Below are 18,351 nucleotides of genomic sequence, written 5' to 3'. Positions count from 1 at the left end.
GAGACAGAGTCTCGCTCTGTCGCCCAGGCTGGAGTGCAGTGGGCTATCTTGGCTCACTGCAAGCTCCACCTCCCGGGTTCACGCCATTCTCCTGCCACAGCCTCCCAAGCAGCTGGGACTATAGGCGCTTGCCACGGCATCCGGCTACTTTTTTGTATTCTTAGTAGAGACGGGGTTTTACCATGTTAGCCTGGATGGTCTCGATCTCCTGACCTCGTGATCCACCCGCCTCAGCCTCCCAAGGTGCTGGGATTACAGGCGTGAGCCACTGCGCCCCGCCCAGAACTGATTATTAACCCAGCTCAGTGACTTTGAGAGAGCACCTTAAACCAGCTGAGCCTCTGTTCATCTGAATGGGTATTGTCAAAAGCACTCACTTACAAAAGTTGTTGAGAAGATCCAATGAGACAATAGTTGCTAAAGTGCCAGGCATGCAGCAGTGCTTAAGAAACTTCTCACCCTGGGTTTTTTATTGTATCGACTGATGTAGAGGTGGGGGAGAAGATCAAAGACAAGGATTGAGAATCAGGGATGGGAAAAGCAGTGAGCCACTGACACTGCTCTGCCTGGCTGGGAGGTGGGGTGGGGAAAGTGGGCGGGAGCTGCTCCTGGGCCTGGCCCACCCAGATCACCCCTACAGGCTGTCGGCCTGTGCGTCTGCATCCGGTGGCCACAGAGCAACTTCCTCTAGAGGGAGCTGATTGGAGCCGGGTGCCGTTGGCACCTCTATGATCACTGGAGTCTCGCGGGTCCCTTGGGCTGCACAGGGACAAGCAAAGGCTACATCCAGATGCCAGGAATGCACTGATGCCCGTTCCTGGAAGCCGGGCTCCCACTCAGCCCCTGGGAGCAGCAGCCGCCCGCCCCTCGGGACCTCCATCTCTGCCCTGCTGAGCCACCCGGGTTGGGCCAGGATCCCGGCAGGTAAGCTGGAAGGGTCCTGTTCATCCTCCCAGATCTCAGCAGCCCCAGCCCCAGGGTGGGGCAGGGAGCCTGCCGGGAGCCGGGTGGGGAAGGGGAAGCTCAAGGCTTGCCTGGGCAGGTCTGCCGCCCCAGCTGGGGACCTGATCGTGCCATGCCTGCCTCTGGCTGCCCCTCACAGCTTCCCCTCTTGCCCCAGCCCTGGATGCTGGAGAACTGTGAGAACTGGGTCTTTTAACAGTCTGGGAGATGGGAGTGGAGGTCAGAGCCAAGGTCAAGGGCAGAGAGAGAACTTTCTCAGTGCTTCCTGCTGCCCAACATCCCTAGACTGGGTCCAGGGCCTGGCCAGGCATTTATCCCTGGGGAACATTCATCAGGGCCCAGCAAGCCCAGGAAGTCAGGGGTGGCTCCCTTCACCGGGAATTTAGGCCACTTGGATGGGGGGCAGAGCTAGGCCTGAGTCAGCATAGGTTGCTGGCCTTGGGGGGTGTTCTGAGGCTCTACCTGCTGGTAGAGCCTGGGGTGTTGGTAGAGGGAGTTGGGGGTGCAGTCAGCATCCTCCAGCCCTACTATCCTAGGGGTGCCAGGTCCTGGAGACTGGGGAAGAAGGAAGGCCATCTTATTTAAGGAGCTACGGGGGGTGGGAGGCAAGCAAAGGTCTGTTTTTTTTTTTTTTTCGTTTTTTGAGACGGAGTCTCGCTCTGTTGCCCAGGCTGGAGTGCAGTGGCGAGATTTCGGCTCACTGCAACCTCCACCTCCAAGGTTCAAGCGATTCTCCTGCCTCAGCCTACCGAGTAGCTGGGACTACAGGCGCGCGCCACCATGCCCAGCTAATTTTTGTATTTTTAGTAGAGACAAGGTTTCATTATGTTGGCCAGGCTTGTCTTGAACTCCTGACCTCGTGGGCCACTGTGCCCGGCTGCAAAGTTCTGTTTTAACAAGGCCTTGCCCCTAGAGGTGGAGGAGAGGAGGGTCTGCCTTCGCCCTGTCCCTGTCCGGCAGAGAGGTGGAGTGGGGAGCTGGGTGAGGGCACAGGTGGTCCAGCCCTCTTCCACCCTTTCTTGAGAGCTCTTGGGGCACTTTCGAAAACACTCCCAGGCCTAGCGGAAGGAGGGTGGGCGAAGGTCCCCAGGCCCTGGGCGGTGGGGGTGGGGCTGTGTGCTTGGCCCAGGGTGGGGCTGCACACCCCCTCCCTCTGGGATAGGAGGAGGGCGCTCTCCTTCTGAAGGCTGCAGGCTGGAGGCTGCCTGGGGAAATGGGGCTCTGGGAGGGCTGCAAACTGAAAGTGAAACAGCTGACATCCAGGAAACACTCGCCCTGATGAGGGGTCACAGCAGGTTGGGGCTGCGGTCAGGACCAGGCAAGGAGGAAAATTGGGGCTGGGAACAGAAGGCCAGGTGTGTGGTGGGAGTACGAGGCAGGTTATGGGGCTTCGAAGAAGGCCCTGACCCTGAGGGCTCCCTCCGGTCACTGCAAGGCAGGAGTGGGGAAGGCACAGACAGGAGGTAAGTAGGGAAAGTTGCCCTGAGAAAGAACACCCTCTGAGGTCCACAAACTGGAAAAGAAATCTTACATGCGTGTTGAGTACATGGACTCACGGAGATTCAGACAAACAACCTGACTTTCTGTGACTAATGATGTGACCTCGGGCACTCAACTCTTTGTGCCTCACTTTTCCTGCCTGTAAAGTGGGTATGATGGCACTCACCCTGCTGGGTTCATGTGAGTTTTCAGTGTTCAACACCCACAGAGAGCTCCTAAGTGGGAGAGTATATCTTAGGCTCTCAGGAAATATTTGCAGCTAACAGCCCAGAGTTAAAAAACAGATGTGTTCTGGCCAGCCAGAGGGAAGTAGGGCCTCTGAGGGCGGCCTTCATGGGCCATTGGCTGGTCAGTGGCTCACTTGCAATAAGCATTTGCTGGGTGGGCTGCAGGAGGCCCCAGAAACCGCTAAAAACCCCCCAGGCTCTTGCCCCAGGAGTGGCATGAACTTGAGAGCCAGCCGGCACTGCTGCAGCCACACCCTCCTCAATGGTGCAGATACTCAGTCGGCCCTTGGCTGCCTCACCTTCTTACCCTGCCTCCCTCGAAGGGTCACCAGTGAAGTGTTCAGTAAGTTGTTTCCTCCCAGCAGACTTCACTGGGACCCATGCTGGAGTAAGAATAAAAAGTCCCAGAGGAGGCCAGGCACGGTGGCTCACGCCTGTAATCCGAGCACTGTGGATGGCCGAGGCAGACTCACGAGGTCAGGAGTTTGAGACCAGCCTGGCCAAAGTCCCAGAGGACTGAGGGCCTTTCTGGGAATGCGGGATCCTCTCTCCTATGTGGACATGGCAACCTGTATGGGGTCCCCAGTCACAGGTCTGTGCTCACCCCCATCTCTGCTTTTTCTTGCCCATCCCCGCAGGCTGATCCCTTCCTCCACTGAAACCTGAAAAATGGCTTCGGGGCAAGGCCCAGGTCCTCCCAGGCAGGAGTGCGGAGAGCCTGCCCTGCCCTCTGCTTCTGGTAAGGGTCTTCCTGCCCCCTTGCCCATCCCATAACCATGAGTGCTGTCGTGAGGATGGAAGGAGCAGGAGTCAGGCAGGCTCCTTCGCCTGGGTTCACCCACTGTGGGTGGGGAAGAGTATTCCCCACCCACGGGCTCAGAGGCTAGAGCTGCTGTCAAGGTTAAGCCTGGGAGGGGGAGGAGTCTGGACTGGGGAGGGCCTGGAGGTTGGGAGAGGCCAGGAAGTGAGTGTAAGGTGGGCACAGTGCCACCAGGGCAGAGGGCGGGGTCACGGGCGAGGCAGGCAGGAAGCAGAGTGGGGCTGGCTGCTGTATCCCTCCAGCGGGAGAAATAAGGAAGTAAGCTGGCCAATCACCCAGTCAGGTCTGCTCAACAGGGAATGCAATTATTGTGACTTGGAGAGGAAGTAAGATAGCTGCCCTCCTTCCCTCTTCCCAGGGGACAGCCAGGGAAGCCCCAGCTCACACCTCATGGCGGGCTGTTCCTTGGACTTGGGAATCAGGTCCCAGGTCTGTCACTATCTCCCTGTGTGACTTTTCTGGGCCTCGGCTACAATTTCAGATTTTGTTTCCCACATTTCCCTGCATGCAAAGGGCTGCGGAGCTGAGATGTACTAACGTAGACTCAGGACCCCAAATGCCCGGGACTGTCCTGGCTCCCCGGCTTGTTCCGGCTGTATGACCTTGCACATGCTACTTAGACACCCTGTGCCATTTTCCCCTGCCAGCTGGGGATTGCCTGCTCCCAGGGCTACTGTGAGGACTCAATGCAAGTGCCAGAACGACTCTCCACACAGCATAAGCTCTAGGGGCGGCTAAGGTGCTGAAGTAGAGATATTTCTTTTCTTGTTTTTTTTTTGTTTGTTTGTTTGTTTTGTTTGTTTTTTTGAGATGGAGTCTCGCTTTGTTGCCCAGGCTGGAGTGCAGTGGCGTGATCTTGGCTCACTGCAAGCTCCGCCTCCTGGGTTCACGCCATTCTCCTGCCTCAGCCTCCCGAGTAGCTGGGACGATAGGCGCCCGCCACCACGCCTGGCTAATTTTTTGTATTTTGTTTAGTAGAGACAGAGTTTCACCATGTTAGGCAGGATGGTCTCAATCTCCTGACCTCGTGATCCGGCCGCCTTGGCCTCCCAAAGTGCTGGGATTACAGGCATGAGCCACCTCGCCTGGCCATTTTTTTTTTTTTTTTTTTGAGACAGAGTTTCGCTCTTGTTGCCTAGGCTGGAGTGCAGTGGCGCAATCTCGGTTGCCTAGGCTGGAGTGCAGTGGCGCAATCTCGGCTCACCGCAACCTCCGCCTCCCGGGGTCAAGTAATTCTCCTGCCTTAGCCTCTTGAGTAGCTGGGATTACAGGCATGTGCCACCACGCCTGGCTAATTTTGTATTTTTAGTAGAGACAGGGTATCTCCATGTTGGTCAGGCTGGTCTTGAACTCCCGACCTCAGGTGATCTGCCCACCTCGGCCTCCCAAAGTGGTGGGATTATAGGCATGAGCCACCGTGCCTGGCTGGGATATTTCTTTCCATGGGTGAGGGCGGCTATGGCCTTAGGAAGAGTGAACCCCCTATGAGGCATGGGGCTGCCAGGGTTCGGCCCTGTCTCCCTGACTCCCAGCTTTGATTCTCAGAGGAGCAGGTAGCCCGGGACACAGAGGAGGTTTTCCGCAGCTACGTTTTTTACCGCCATCAGCAGGAACAGGAGGCTGAAGGGGCAGCTGCCCCTGCCGACCCAGAGATGGTCACCTTACCTCTGCAACCCAGCAGGTGAGCCACAACCGCTGGGCCCACAAGGACATCTTCAGGGAGGCAGTAGCTCGCATGGGTCTCTGTGCAGGTCCTGGGAGCTGGGGAGGCCCGGGGGGTCTTGCCCTTCTCTCATGGTTGCTCCTCTTTTATGTTGGGCTCCCACCCCCATCCAGGACCTTGTATCCTTTTTAGCCCATGCCTGCCCCTTGTCCCGGAGCCCAGCACTCATGTCTTAGAACACTGTTGGGGACCTCCAAGAAGGGGTGCACAGGGCCATGGACAGCTCAGGCAGAACCCCTCTGCCATGAGCCAGGGCCTGGCACCGACTGCCTGGTTACCGGCTCACCTGCGTGCCTCCTGCTCCTACAGCACCATGGGGCAGGTGGGACGGCAGCTCGCCATCATCGGGGACGACATCAACCGACGCTACGACTCAGAGTTCCAGGCCATGTTGCAGCACCTGCAGCCCACGGCAGAGAATGTCTATGAGTACTTCACCAAGATTGCCTCCAGGTACCCCAGCCACCTCCCTGCCAGCTCCAGTCACTCTGTCGTGTCACAACCACACCATACCCTGCCTGCATGATGCACTCTCGGCATGGGGAGATGCCTTCTGTCAGTGTCCAATGTCTGCTGTGAACTCACATGTGGTTTCGGCCCCCTATTTTTCTCTTTCGGGGTCCCAGACTTGTATTTTGGGCATTAGCTCACAGCTGTTTTGAGCTCTGACTCCAAGGTCTTCACTGGTTAGATCAGGACTCTAGAGGGGGCCTGAGGTGGGGACGTCCCCCACAGCTTCCCAGCCCAGCTGGGACACAGCTGTCCTTCGTGGTTCCAATTTGAAACCAACCACCTATCACACTGAAGATGGTGAGGGTGCTAACCTCTGCCAGGTCCTAGAAATGGCTCCTAGTTGCTATAATCTGGCATCCAAGTGGTTAAAGACACCAAATATTTGGGTGCACATCCAAGCTTTGCCACTTACTGCCTTCGTGAAGCTTCCTAGCCCTTAGTCTCCTGGTTTGTAAAATAGGGAAAATATGCTTAGATCAGTGTCCACCTTACAAAGTGTTAGCCATTGCTACCACCAGAGTTAGGGAGGTCAGTGTCGGGGTAGATTTGAAGCTGGAGGTGAAGGTAGGAGTAAGTAATAGATTTTAGAATTAGTGCTCAGAGCTAAAATATCCAGTCCGTGAACTTAGAGGCCAGCCTTCATACCACTGTGATGACAGGAACTACCCTAATCCTTTCTGTCCTTTTCTCTCTGCTGTCCCTCGGGCTGCCAGGCCAGCAGCAACACCCACAGGTAATCTCCCCGCTGACTCCATCCACTTGCTCTGCCCTCTGCCCTCTCTGTGCCCCGTTGCACCTGAGCGTAAACCCCAGCAGTGGCATCCAGCTCATCTGCCCCTGAGCTTTCTCCTTTCGCAGAGACCCAGGTTGTTCCCAAATACAGGCCAGGTTGGGGCAGCCTCTGCGGCCTTAATTCACAGCTAAGCTATTTAGGTTCCAGCTGGGAGAGGGGTGGGAGAGGCCAGGCAGTCTGAAGGGCTTCCTGGGGGCTCTCCACCAATGGTATGGGATGCTCTGCCCACAGCCTGTTTGAGAGTGGCATCAACTGGGGCCGTGTGGTGGCTCTTCTGGCTTTCGGCTACCGTATGGCCCTACACGTCTACCAGCATGGCCTGACTGGCTTCCTGGGCCAGGTGACCCGCTTCGTGGTTGACTTCATGCTGCATCGCTGCATTGCCCGGTGGATTGCACAGAGGGGTGGCTGGGTGAGTATCCAAGGATTGCAATGTCCTCCCTGCTGTTGGGGCTGCCTCTCTCCCAGGCCCCACCCCTTCCTTGGGTTCCTATATCTTCTGCCAGCCTCTCTGTGACCACCTTGTTTCTCCCGGCAGGTGGCAGCCCTGGACTTGGGCAATGGTCCCATCCTGATCGTGCTGGTGGTTCTGGGTGTGGTTCTGTTGGGCCAGTTTGTGGTACGAAGATTCTTCAAATCATGACTACCAAGGGTGCCCTTTGGGGTCCCAGTTCAGACCCCTGCCTGGACTTAAGCCAAATCTTTGCCTTCTTCGCTCCCTTGCAGGGGTCCCCCCTCGAGAGTACAGAAGCTTTAGCAAGTGTGCACTCCAGCTTCGGAGGGCCCCTGCATGGGGGCCAGTCAGGCTGCAGAGGCACCTCAACATTGCATGGTGCTAGTGGGCCCTCTCTCTGGGCCCAGGGGCTGTGGCCTCCTCCCTCGGCTCTCTGGGACCTCCTTAGCCCTGTCTGCTAGGCACTGGGGAGACTGATAACTTGGGGAGGCAAGAGACTGGGAGCCACTTCTCCCCAGAAAGTGTTTAACGGTTTTAGCTTTTTATAATACCGTTGTGAGAGCCCATTCCCACCATTCTACCTGAGGCCAGGACGTCTGGGATGTGGGGGTTGGTGGGTCTATGTTCCCCAGGATTCAGCTATTCTGGAAGATCAGCACCCTAAGAGATGGGACTAGGACTTGAGCCTGGTCCTGGCCCTCCCTAAGCATCATGTGTCCCAGGAGCAGGACCTACTAGGAGAGGGGGGCCAAGGTCCTGCTCAACTCTCCCCCTGCTCCCATTCCTCCCTCCGGCCATACTGCCTTTGCAGTTGGACTCTCAGGGATTCTGGGCTTGGGGTGTGGGGTAGGGTGGAGTCGCAGACCAGAGCTGTCTGAACTCACGTGTCAGAGGCCTCCAAGCCTGCCTCCCAAGGTCCTCTCAGTTATCTCCCTTCCTCTCTCCTTATAGACACTTGCTCCCAACCCATTCACTACAGGTGAAGGCTCTCACCCCCATCCCTTGGGTGAGTGACCTGCTAAGGCCCCTCCTTGCCCAGACTACAGGGCTTAGGACTTGGTTTGTTATTTCAGGGAAAAGGAGTAGGGAGTTCATCTGGAGGGTTCTAAGTGGGAGAAAGACTATCAACACCACTAGGAATCCCTGAGGTGGGATCCTCCCTCACGGCTGTGGCACAGTGTAATCCAGGGGTGTAGATGGGGGAACTGTGAATACTTGAACTCTGTCCCCCCACCCTCCATGCTCCTCACCTGTCTAGGTCTCCTCAGGGTGGGGGTGAGAGTGCCTTCTCTATTGGGCACAGCCTAGGGTCTTGGGGGTGAGGGGGAAGAAGTTCTTGATTTAGTCAAATGCAGGGAGGGGAGGCAGATGGAGCCCATAGGCCACCCCCTATCCTCTTGAGTGTTTGGAAATAAACTGTGCAATCCCCTCACCCTGACTTAGTAGTTTTTGTATTCTCTGCTACCCCTCTTTCCATCAGGCCAGACTGTGGGAACCTGGGCGTGCCTGGCATGCATCTGGCTTATTACTGAATAACACCTCACACTAGGCCTCCAGAATCCCATAGAGGTCTGAGTATGGTTCTGCAGCCCCCAGCCCGATGGAAGGCCTTCGCCCCTCCCCATGCACTTCTCTCATCTCTTTGGGTTTCATGCAGTTTCCCACCCTTGAGGAAGTCTGGGAGGTCCTTTAACTACGGAGCTGGTGGAGCAGCTGCACATATCTGAGGACCCCCACAGGCCACCTCTGACCTGGGCTGAATTCTTCTCCCACCCTGGGGCTACCACCCACGCTGGTCCAAAAGGCCCTTCTCCCCCACATTTAGCTCTGCCTGGGACACAATGTCCCAGCTCCCCCTTCCTGATGTCTCCACAGTCAGCACACACGCAGGGCTTTCATTCTAGTTTTATGCTGCTTGGGAGTCCCTATGGGGACCCAGCCAGGGGTGATAAAAATAACAAGCATGGGGGCGTTGAAATGTTCCAAAATCTACAGTCTTTCCAGTCCTGGGCACCCTGGTTTGTGTTTCTGACGCCCTTCCAGAACGGTCACATGTAAGTCCAAGAGAACTCGTGAACTTCACTTTCACCCTCCTGGGGTGGGCTTGCCAAGCCCCTTTTCCCTCCACAAGGTCTTCAGAGTCTAGTACAGACGCGATCTTGGAAAAGGGAGAAGGCGGAGCTGCAGGCAGTGGTGGCTGGAAGGTGGTTGCTACAAGGCACCCCGCAGTGTACAGGAAAAGCTCACAGACAACATTTATAGAACACATACTGTGTGCCAGGCTTTATGCTGAGAGTTCATCATCTGCCCAAATAATAGGTAGGAGACGAGGGTGGGGGTACTCAAACTACTATTTACAGATAAGGAAACGGGTGCTTTCTCAGTCACCCAAGGAGTGAGGACTTGCCACCAGGAAACTGGCTCGAGTCTTACGTGGAGGCCAGAGGGAAATGTGGGGCTCGCGAGCACAGGTTTAGGGGGCCCAGAGTGCGGGGTCGCCTCCACCCCCGAGCGATGCCATATAGAGGTGGGCGGCTGCCCGAGTCCAAGATGGCCGCCGCCGCGAGCACGCAAGCGTGCCCTTCCTTGGGCGGGGCCTTCGGGGCGCACCCGCTCCAGCCTCTGGGCTTTGAACAGCATGCGGCATTGACTGGCGAACAGATCGTTGCATCGCTGGAAGAAAGGCGGGTGGGCTGTGGTTAGCCTACTCGTCTAAGGAGTTGCAACGCTAACCGGAAAGGCATGGGTGGGGCAGCCCAAAAAGTTTTGGCCTGCACCGCCCCCCAACGCCCTCTATTCCGCTGCCAGGATGTTCTGAAACCAGGTGGTGAGAAGTCAGGTCGGACACAGTCGGCCAGGGGTTGCGAGGATAACGGGAGTAGGGGCTCTGCGGGTATTAGGGAAGACAAACCAAAAAAACTCATTTCTACTCAAATTGTGCGCTGCTTCTGAGATTGTGGCTTGGTTTCCACCAAATACGTCTGGGTTCGTCACAGTCTGTGATGTCACTGAGCTGGGGCAGCCCAGCCAGGGAAAGGAGCGGTGTGCAGCTGTCACCTGCTTAGTTCTGCAGTTTCAGTATGAATACCCGCCCTTCCTTGCACACAACAGCTTCACATTCTCCCCTCCCCCACACTGCCGTTTTACCTTCACGTATTTGTTTTTACCTCCTCTGAAGAGTATATTTGAGAGAGTCACCGAGTGTCCATCCAAACCCTTTCATTTGAAAAAATCCTTCCTTAGCCTAAAATCACTCAGTATATTGAACAGGTTATTATGACATAGTCACCTGAATGCATTAAAATAAATTTACATGTATTCATTAAACTTAAACCACCATACCCACTAGTTTTGTTTTTTTGTTTTTGTTTTGTTTTTTTCACTTGTGACAAAAATGTGCCCCTCCTGCTCCAGTTGTATGCACTTCTGATGTAGAGGCCCCATTTTGTAAGATGCTTGTAAAATTGTGGATTTAATTCCTTTTTTTTTTTTTTGAGACAGAGTCTCGCTCTGTCGCCTAGGCTGGATGGAGTGCAGTGGCGCAATCTCGGCTCACTACAACCTCCGCCTCCCGAGTTCAAGCGATTCTCCTGCCTTAGCCTCCCAAGTAGCTGAGACTACAGGCACGTGCCACCATGCCCGGCTAATTTTTTTTTTTTTTTTTTTTTGTATTTTTAGTAGAGATGGCATTTCACCATTCTGGCCAGGCTGGTCTCAAACTCCTGACCTCATGATACGCCCGCTTTGGCCTCCCAAAATTCTAGGATTACAGGCTGAGCCACCGTGCCCGGCCCAAATGTGGATTTAATTCTATCTGAGCTGAACAGATAAGGATAATCATGATTTTGTGTGTGTGTGTGTATATGTGTGCATGCGTGCGTGTGTGTGTGTGTAGAGAGAGAGAGAGAGAGAGAGAGAAGGGAGTTATCGAAGGTTGCTGGAGATGCCCAAAGGTCAGGAACCAGAATCAGCAAAACCCAGCTTCTCCTGGGGTGTGTTGAGCAGTTGCTGTACACGTTAAAGGTGAACACTAGACTCCTGGGATATAAAAGTAAGATGTGAGAGGAGAGGGGATTCAGTTCACTAGATAATAATACAACAGGCCGGGCCTGGTGGCTCACGCCTGTAATCCCAGCACTTTGGGAGGCCGAGGCGGGCGGATCACCTGAGGTCAGCAGTTCGAGATCAGCCTGACCAACACGGAGAAACCCCACCTCTACTAAAAATACAAAAAATTAGCCGGGCATGGTGGTGCATGCCTCTAATTCCAGCTACTGTGGAGGCTGAGGCAGGAGAATCGCTTGAACTCAGGAGGCAGAGGTTGCAGTGAGCTGAGATCGTGCCATTGCACTCTAGCCTGGGCAACAAGAGCGAAACTCTGTCTCAAAAAAAAAAAAGAGAGAGAACAGAAAGTAATGATCTGGCCTACTGAAGCAGATCCCTGGCATATTGTCTGAGTGGTCCAGTGAAGGGGCACCCCGCCCCCATTACCAAGATCAGGTGATGGACTAACAGGCAAAAACTGGACCTTTCTAGGAAAAGCCACTTCATAGCTGAAGAGACTGAAACCATACAATCTCCCTTTACCTGGAGTATGGGATTTGGCAATGGACGTGGGCAGGCACCAAATGGATGCATGTGAGAGTGTGAACGTGCATGTGGCTAAGTGTGTATGTGGCATCTGGTGAGTAACGTGAGTGGGCATTGGTTGTTGGAATCAAAGTATGAATCAATACATCTCTTAGCTCCATTTATCTCAGCTCTTCCTTTGCAATCTTGGAATCATTCCTGGTGTCCAATGTCACAATTTTTTCCAAACAGCTTTGGCTAAGGACACACTGAAGGCTCCACTGAACCTTGAGGTGAACCTACTCTGTGAAGTTCATGGCACAGACTTTTGTGATGGTTGGCTCTGTGGGGCTGGGCTCACCAACCTTCTCATGTTCTAACCTGACCTGTTCTAACCTGACCTCTGACCCCACTGAGGGCAGCTTATCCAATTAATTTCCAGCGGATGGTTAGGCTTCCTCAAGAGTGTGAATATTTTCTTGCTAAAGTCTCAGGTGGGCCATACTGAGGAAAGGCAAAATGCATTTAGCATGTCTGGTGTCTCTGAAATTTGGAAGCTGTGAATTAGAGTGCAAGAGGCACTTAGATGTTGGTTACCATGTCTGCTAAAAAAAAAAAACAAAAAAACAGATTTGCAGGAACCTAAATAACACTACTACCAGGCTATGTGTGAGAGCGGCTGTGGGCAGGTTAAAAGCCGAGTGCTATCCTAGTAAGGGCATGGGGGATCCCCCTGGTTGTAATGCCTAGTAGAATGGGTGAGTGTCTTTTTTTTTTTTTTTTTTTTTTGAGATGGAATCTCACTCTGTTGCCCAGGCTGGAGTACAGTGGTACGATCTCGGCTCACTGCAACCTCTGCCTCCTGGGTTCAAGTGATTCTCCTGCCTCAGTCTCCAGCTGGGATTACAGGCTCACGCCAACACGCCAGGCTAATTTTTGTATTTTTAGTAGAGACGGGGTTTCGTCATGTTGGCCTGGCTGGTCTTGAACCCTTGACCTCAACTGATCCGTCCCTCAGCCTCCCAAAGTGCTAGGATTACAGGCGTGAGCCACCGTGCCCGGCCGGATGAGTGTCTTAACGTGACCTTGGACTTTCATTCTGGGTGGCCTGCAGAATGGGCTAACCAGGAATAGCCCTTCCTTTTCCTGGCAAGAGGGGGCACATCCACGCTCAGTTCACCAGGAGACTAGGGATTCTTCTGAGTATTCCATGCATGCTTTTCCCTCTCCCCAGCCCCCTCCACCAGTGGGAGGCACTGCGACGTCTACAGGACTAGGGTGTTCAAATGCTAGTGTTCTCAGACAGCTCCTGTAATGGGCTGGCACCCCAAATCTACACTGCATGGTGCCAAGCAGCCTGGTGTACCTCCACTGACAAAGCTGCTTTTTCATGCCAGCTCTACACAAAGGCAGCATGATGGCAGGAATGCCCTCCCACTGGAATGCACACTGGAAAAGCGCCCAGCTGCTCTGGCTCAGGGCCCTCCCCACCCTCTCCGCAAACCCCCACCCCCCGCAGGGTGGGGAGGGTGATGAGAGGAGGGTCAAGGAACCCATGCTGCTTTTCTTGATGATTTGTTGTTTTCTCTTCCCCCAATAAAGCCCATTCCCAGGCTGTGTCACGCTGTGGAATTTGTCTCAAACCCAGGTGCCTGACGGAGAGACCCCGAAGGGTGCTGTCCCGTGGGAAAAGTAACTTGTAGAGAGTAGAGGAGGAAGAGCTGAGCGCACACAGGGTTGGGCAGGGAGGAGGCAGGTCCCTGCCTCACATGAATTTCTCTTCCTTGCTGCTCACCAGTCTCCGAAGCCACTGTGCCTCCCTCTGCTCATGGCCACCCTGAGTCAGAGGCCGCTCCTGTAGACGGTCACTCCTTAGCTGCCCATCTCTGCCTTCCCATTGCCACTGCCAAGGCTGTGGGGTGTATTCTCAACTTCGTCTTGATCCCCACTGAAAATCCATGAGGTGCATGATATTCATTACATTTGCCTCCTCCTTGCCCATCCCTGGTGGGAGCACAGGAGTGTTGAAGGGTCTGCCCTCAGGCAGCTTACACAGCCATGGAGGAGGAGGCATCAAGCAGTAATCTGAGTGGGATGCAGGGAATTTGGTGCCCCAGAAAAAATGTGCCAGGTTGGCCTGGTCTGGGAGTACCCAGGGAGGCTTGTCAGAGTAGGGGACATGTAAACCATTGCCTTGAACAAACTCAACATATTCAGGCAGGCACTCAAGGCCTTCTCGGTGGCTTTCCAGACTTTTTTCTGACTCCTGCCTTTGCTACAGCCAGATGGTCCAGGCACTACTCTGGGCTCTCCCAAGCTCCTTCCACCTCTCCCCTCCTCTCAACCCACAGGACATTTTACAGGATCTGCTTCTCACCTGGAATGTCTCCTCTGACTCATCTCCTTTCTGTTTCAATGTGCTTTCCCATTTCTTAACATCCAATGCTAATTCCCTGTGGGTCAGTCTCTCCCCTTCTCAACACCAATGGCCCTTGGGATCTGATCCACTCATTGGCCAGTTAATGGCCTTGTTGAGTTGGAAAGAGCATTTCATTTATTAAATAAAAATTATAGAAAGCCATCAGCCTAGTCAACACAGTGAGACGCCCCCTTCTCTACCAAAAAAAAAAAAAATACATTAGTCAAACATGGTGGCGCATGCCTGTAGTCCTAGCTAGGACTGAGGGGGAGGAAGGCTTGAGCCCAGGAGTTCAAGGCTGCAATGAGCCGTGATTGTGCCACTGCACTCCAGCCTGGGTGACAGAATGAGACAAATGAAGGAAGGGAGCGAGGGAGGGAGGAAGGGAGGAAGGAAAGGAGGGAGGGAGAGAGGGAGAGAGGGAGAGAAGGAAGGAAGGAAGGAAGGGAGGGACAGGACTGCACTAGGCCAAAACAGATAGAACTAAAACTCAAGATGGAGTCACCCATGCTAAACTAAGTTGTTATCCAACCTTCTGAAAAATAAGGAGAGACGGATAATAGCCAATTTCTCAAAAAGATCAATTTATTTATTTATTTATTTATTGAGACGGAGTTTCGCTCTGTCGCCCAGGTTGGAGTGCAGTGGCGCGATCTCGGCTCACTGCAAGCTCCGCCTCCCGGGTTCTCGCCATTCTCCCGCCTCAGCCTCCCGAGTAGCTGGGACTACAGGCGCCTGCCACCACGCCCGGCTAATTTTTTGTATTTTTAGTAGAGACAGGGTTTCACCGTGGTCTCGATCTCCTGACCTCGTGATCCGCCCGCCTCGGCCTCCCAAAGTGCTGGGATTACAGGCGTGAGCCACCGCGCCCGGCCGATCAGTTTAAATCCTTAACCACATGATAATGAAGTTCTCTCTGTTTTAATCCTTAAACAAAAAAAAAGGATTAAAGAACCTGAAGAAACCCGATGTTAACTAATCAGTTGTTTTTCAATTGTTTTGCTTCCCTTTCCCCACCTTACAAGAAAAAAATAACTTTGAAGTCTGGGTGTGGTGGCTCACACCTATAATCCCAGCACTTTGGGAGGCTGAGGTGGGAGGATTGCTTGAGGTCAAGAGTTTGAGACCAGGCTGGGCAACAAAGCAAGACCCTACCTCTAAGAAAAAGAAAAAGAAGGCCAGGCGCGGTGGCTGATGCCTGTAATCCCAGCACTTTGGAAAGCCAAGTTGAGCAGATCACCTGATGTCAGGAGTTTGAGACCAGCCTGACCAACATGGAGAAACCCTGTCTCTACTAAAAATACAAAATTAGCCGGGCGTAGTAGCGCATGCCTGTAATCCCAGCTACTCGGGAGGCTGAGGCAGGAGGAGCTTGGAGTGAGCCAAGATTGTGCCATTGCACTCCAGCCTGGGCAACAAAGCCTGGAGAGAAACTTCATCTCAAAAAAAAAAGAAAGAGAAAGAAAAAACTTTGAAAAGTAACTTAATACATTCTTCCTTACTTCTGCTGTCTTCAGCTCTTCTCTCTTTATAAAACCAACTTCAGGCCAGGTGCAGTGGCTCATGCCTGTAATCCCAGCACCTAGGGAGGCCAAGGTGGGTGGATCACCTGAGGTCAGGAGATCGAGACCAGCCTGGCCAACATGGTGAAACCCCATCTCTACTAAAAATACAAAAATTAGCTGGACATGGCTGACTCTCTTTTCAGACTCAGCCCACCTGCACCCAGGTGTCCCAGGTATCCAGGGCAGCCCAAATGGCAGTCCCCAGCTCACGGATCCTCCAGTTTTCAAAGCCGAAGGCCCCAGCCACCCTGTTGGAAGAGTGGGACCCCATGCCAAAACCCAAGCCACATGTGTCAGACTATAACCGCCTCCTTCACTTGGCCAGGCCCAAAGCTCAGTCGGACAAGTGCGTTCCCGACCGAGATCCTCGCTGGGAGGTGCTGGATGTCACCAAGAAGGTGGTGGCCAGCCCCCGGATCACCTCCCTGGCCAAGCCCAAAGTGCGCAAGGTCCTCAACGAGGGATACAACCCCTATTACATCTCCCCAGCCTCCCTGGTGGCCCAGGCGTCCCCTCGCCTCTATGAGCTTGCCACCCCCAAAAGCATCACCAGAAAAGTGTGATCAACCCAGGCCTGGCCTCTAAGACCTCCACTCCCAGTAAACACCCTCAGGCACCCTAACCCTGTGTATGTGATTATTCTGAGCTTTTTGGCCTGGAGAAGGGAGGGCGGGCTGGAAGGCCAAAAGAAGGATGAGGAGGACAATAATATTTATTTTTGCATCCAAAAAAGAAAAAAAATTAGCTGGACATGGTGGCATGCGCCTATAATCCCAGCTACTTGGGAGGCTGAGACAGGAGAATCGCCTGAACTTCGCATGAACCCAGGAGATGGAGGTTGCAGTGAGCTGAGATCACGCCACTGCACTCTGGCCTGGGTGACAGAGTAAGACTCCGTCTCAAAAAAAAAAAAGCCAACCTCTTCTGCTGAGCCCATGGAACATTTATTCTATTTTACGGAATGAAGTGTTGCCTGATTCTAGAATCGAAAATAAAGCCAACTAAGATCTTTAAGCTAAATTTGTTGTAATGTTGTCCTTTGACATGGCTTAAGTTTTGGGACCTGTGTATAAGTTTAAGTCTGCCTCTTAAATAGTTTGAGGGCCAATTCCTCTAATATGAAATCAAATGAGAATTCTGGCTCTCTTTCATTCAATCAGCAAACATTTATTGAGTGCCTTGAAACCTCAATAAACAAACTCAAATAGAATGGGGAGAGTATTAGGATTTAGCTCCGGTATTTGTACTTGTCATGTGCAGTATATGACTTCAGGGCACAATCTCTGAGTGTATCTGTTGTGTGTGTTTTTGTTTTTGTTTTTGACGGAGTTTTGCTCTTGTTGCCTAGGCTGGAGTGCAATGGCACAATCTTGGCTCACTCTAAGCTCTGCCTCCCCGGTTCAAGCAATTCTCCTGCCTCAGCCTCCCCAGTAGCTGGGATTACAGGCATGCACCACCACACCCAGCTAATTTTGTATTTTTAGTAGAGACAGGGTTTCTCCTTGTTGGTCAGGCTGGTCTCGATCTCCCAACCTCAGGTGATCTGCCCACCTCAGCCTCCCAAAGTGCTGGGATTACAGGCATGAGCCCCCACGCCCAGCGATTATTACTAGTATTTTTTTGGGAGACAGGGTCTTTATCACCAAGGCTGGAGTGCACTGGTGCAATCAAGTCTCACTGCAGCCTTGACCTCTTGGGCTTAAGCAATCCTCCTGTCTCAGCCTCCTGAGGCAAAAATTAGTGGGGCAAAAATTAGCGGTCAGGCGTGTTGGCTCACGCCTGTAATCCCAGGACTTTGGGAGGCTGAGGGGGGTAGATCATGAGGTCAGGAGTTCGAGACCAGCCTGACCAACATGGTGAAACCCCTGTCTTTACTAAAAATACAAAATTTATCTGGACATGGTGGTGAATGCCTGTAATCCCAGCTACTAAGGAGGCTGAGGCAGGAGAATCGCTTCAACCTGGGAGGCGGAGGTTGCGGTGAGCCAAGATCGCACCATTGCATTCCAGCCTGGGCAACAAGAGTGAAACTCTGTCTCAAAAAAAAAAAAAAAAAAGAAAAGAAATGGCTTCTAGTTGCTATACTCTGACATCCAAGTGGTTAAAGACACCAAATATTTGGGTGCAAATCCAAGCTTTGCCACTTACTGCCTTTGTGAAAAAAAAAAAAATTTAACCATGGGTGGTGGCGTGCTATTTTTTTTTTTTTTTTGAGATGGAATCTTTCTCTGTCACCCAGGCTGGAGTGCAACGGTGCAGTCTTGGCTTACCGCAACCTCTGCCTCCCAGGTTAAAGCTATTCTCCTGCCTTAGTCTCCTGAGTAGCTGGGATTACAGGTGCCCGCCACCACGCCCAGCTAATTTTTGCATTTTTAGTAGAGACGGGGATTCACCATGTTGGCCAGGCTGGTCTTGAACTCCTGACCTCATGGTCTGCACATCTCGGCCTCCCAAAGTGCTGGGATTACAGGCGTGAGCCACCTCGCCTGGCTGGTTAAATTTTTTATAGAGATGGGGTCTCCTGATGTTGCCCAGGCTGGTCTTGAACTCCAGTACTCAAGCAATCCTCCCACCTCAGCCTCCCAAAGTACTGGGATAACAAGTGCAGGCCACCATGCCCAGCCAAAAATATTTTAATATAAAGAAAATAGGCTGGGCGCGGTGGCTCACGCCTATAATCCCAGCACTTTGGGAGGCCAAGATGGGTGGATCACTTGAGGTCAGGAGTTTGAGGCTAGCCTGGTCAACACGGTGAAACCCCATCTCTACTAAATACACAAAAATTAGCTAGGTGTGGTGGCAGAC

The 18,351-nt window shown here is 53.2% G+C and overlaps 1 protein-coding gene across 2 annotated transcripts; it reads left to right on the top strand.

Moving 5' to 3' along the window:
• Positions 1 to 671: 671 nt before the first annotated feature.
• BAK1 (BCL2 antagonist/killer 1) lies at positions 672 to 8,425 on the top strand. Of its 2 annotated transcripts, none has more exons than XM_030803487.1 (6): positions 672 to 924; positions 3,329 to 3,429; positions 5,056 to 5,191; positions 5,543 to 5,686; positions 6,771 to 6,951; positions 7,078 to 8,425. In XM_030803487.1, the coding sequence occupies exons 2-6, from the start codon at positions 3,360 to 3,362 to the stop codon at positions 7,180 to 7,182; spliced, it is 636 nt and encodes a 211-aa protein (XP_030659347.1). In that variant the 5' UTR covers positions 672 to 924; positions 3,329 to 3,359; the 3' UTR covers positions 7,183 to 8,425. The 2 variants fall into 2 exon arrangements, with proteins under 2 accessions (XP_030659347.1, XP_030659348.1); XM_030803488.1 differs by having other exon boundaries at positions 673 to 924; positions 5,118 to 5,191.
• The last annotated feature ends 9,926 nt before the right edge of the window (positions 8,426 to 18,351 follow it).

This window comes from Nomascus leucogenys, chromosome 22a (assembly GCF_006542625.1).
Source record: "Nomascus leucogenys isolate Asia chromosome 22a, Asia_NLE_v1, whole genome shotgun sequence".
Lineage (NCBI taxonomy): Eukaryota > Metazoa > Chordata > Mammalia > Primates > Hylobatidae > Nomascus > Nomascus leucogenys.
This window is presented reverse-complemented; position numbering and strand designations above follow the sequence as displayed.

What these genes read in the sequence shown, in the direction of transcription:
- BAK1 (XM_030803487.1), top strand. Translation starts at nt 3,360, where the DNA reads ATGGCTTCGGGGCAAGGCCCAGGTCCTCCCAGGCAGGAGTGCGGAGAG. An exon ending in TGCCCTGCCCTCTGCTTCTG is followed by an intron (nt 3,430 to 5,055) that starts GTAAGGGTCTTC and finishes TTTGATTCTCAG; the next exon opens with AGGAGCAGGTAGCCCGGGAC. An exon ending in TTACCTCTGCAACCCAGCAG is followed by an intron (nt 5,192 to 5,542) that starts GTGAGCCACAAC and finishes CTGCTCCTACAG; the next exon opens with CACCATGGGGCAGGTGGGAC.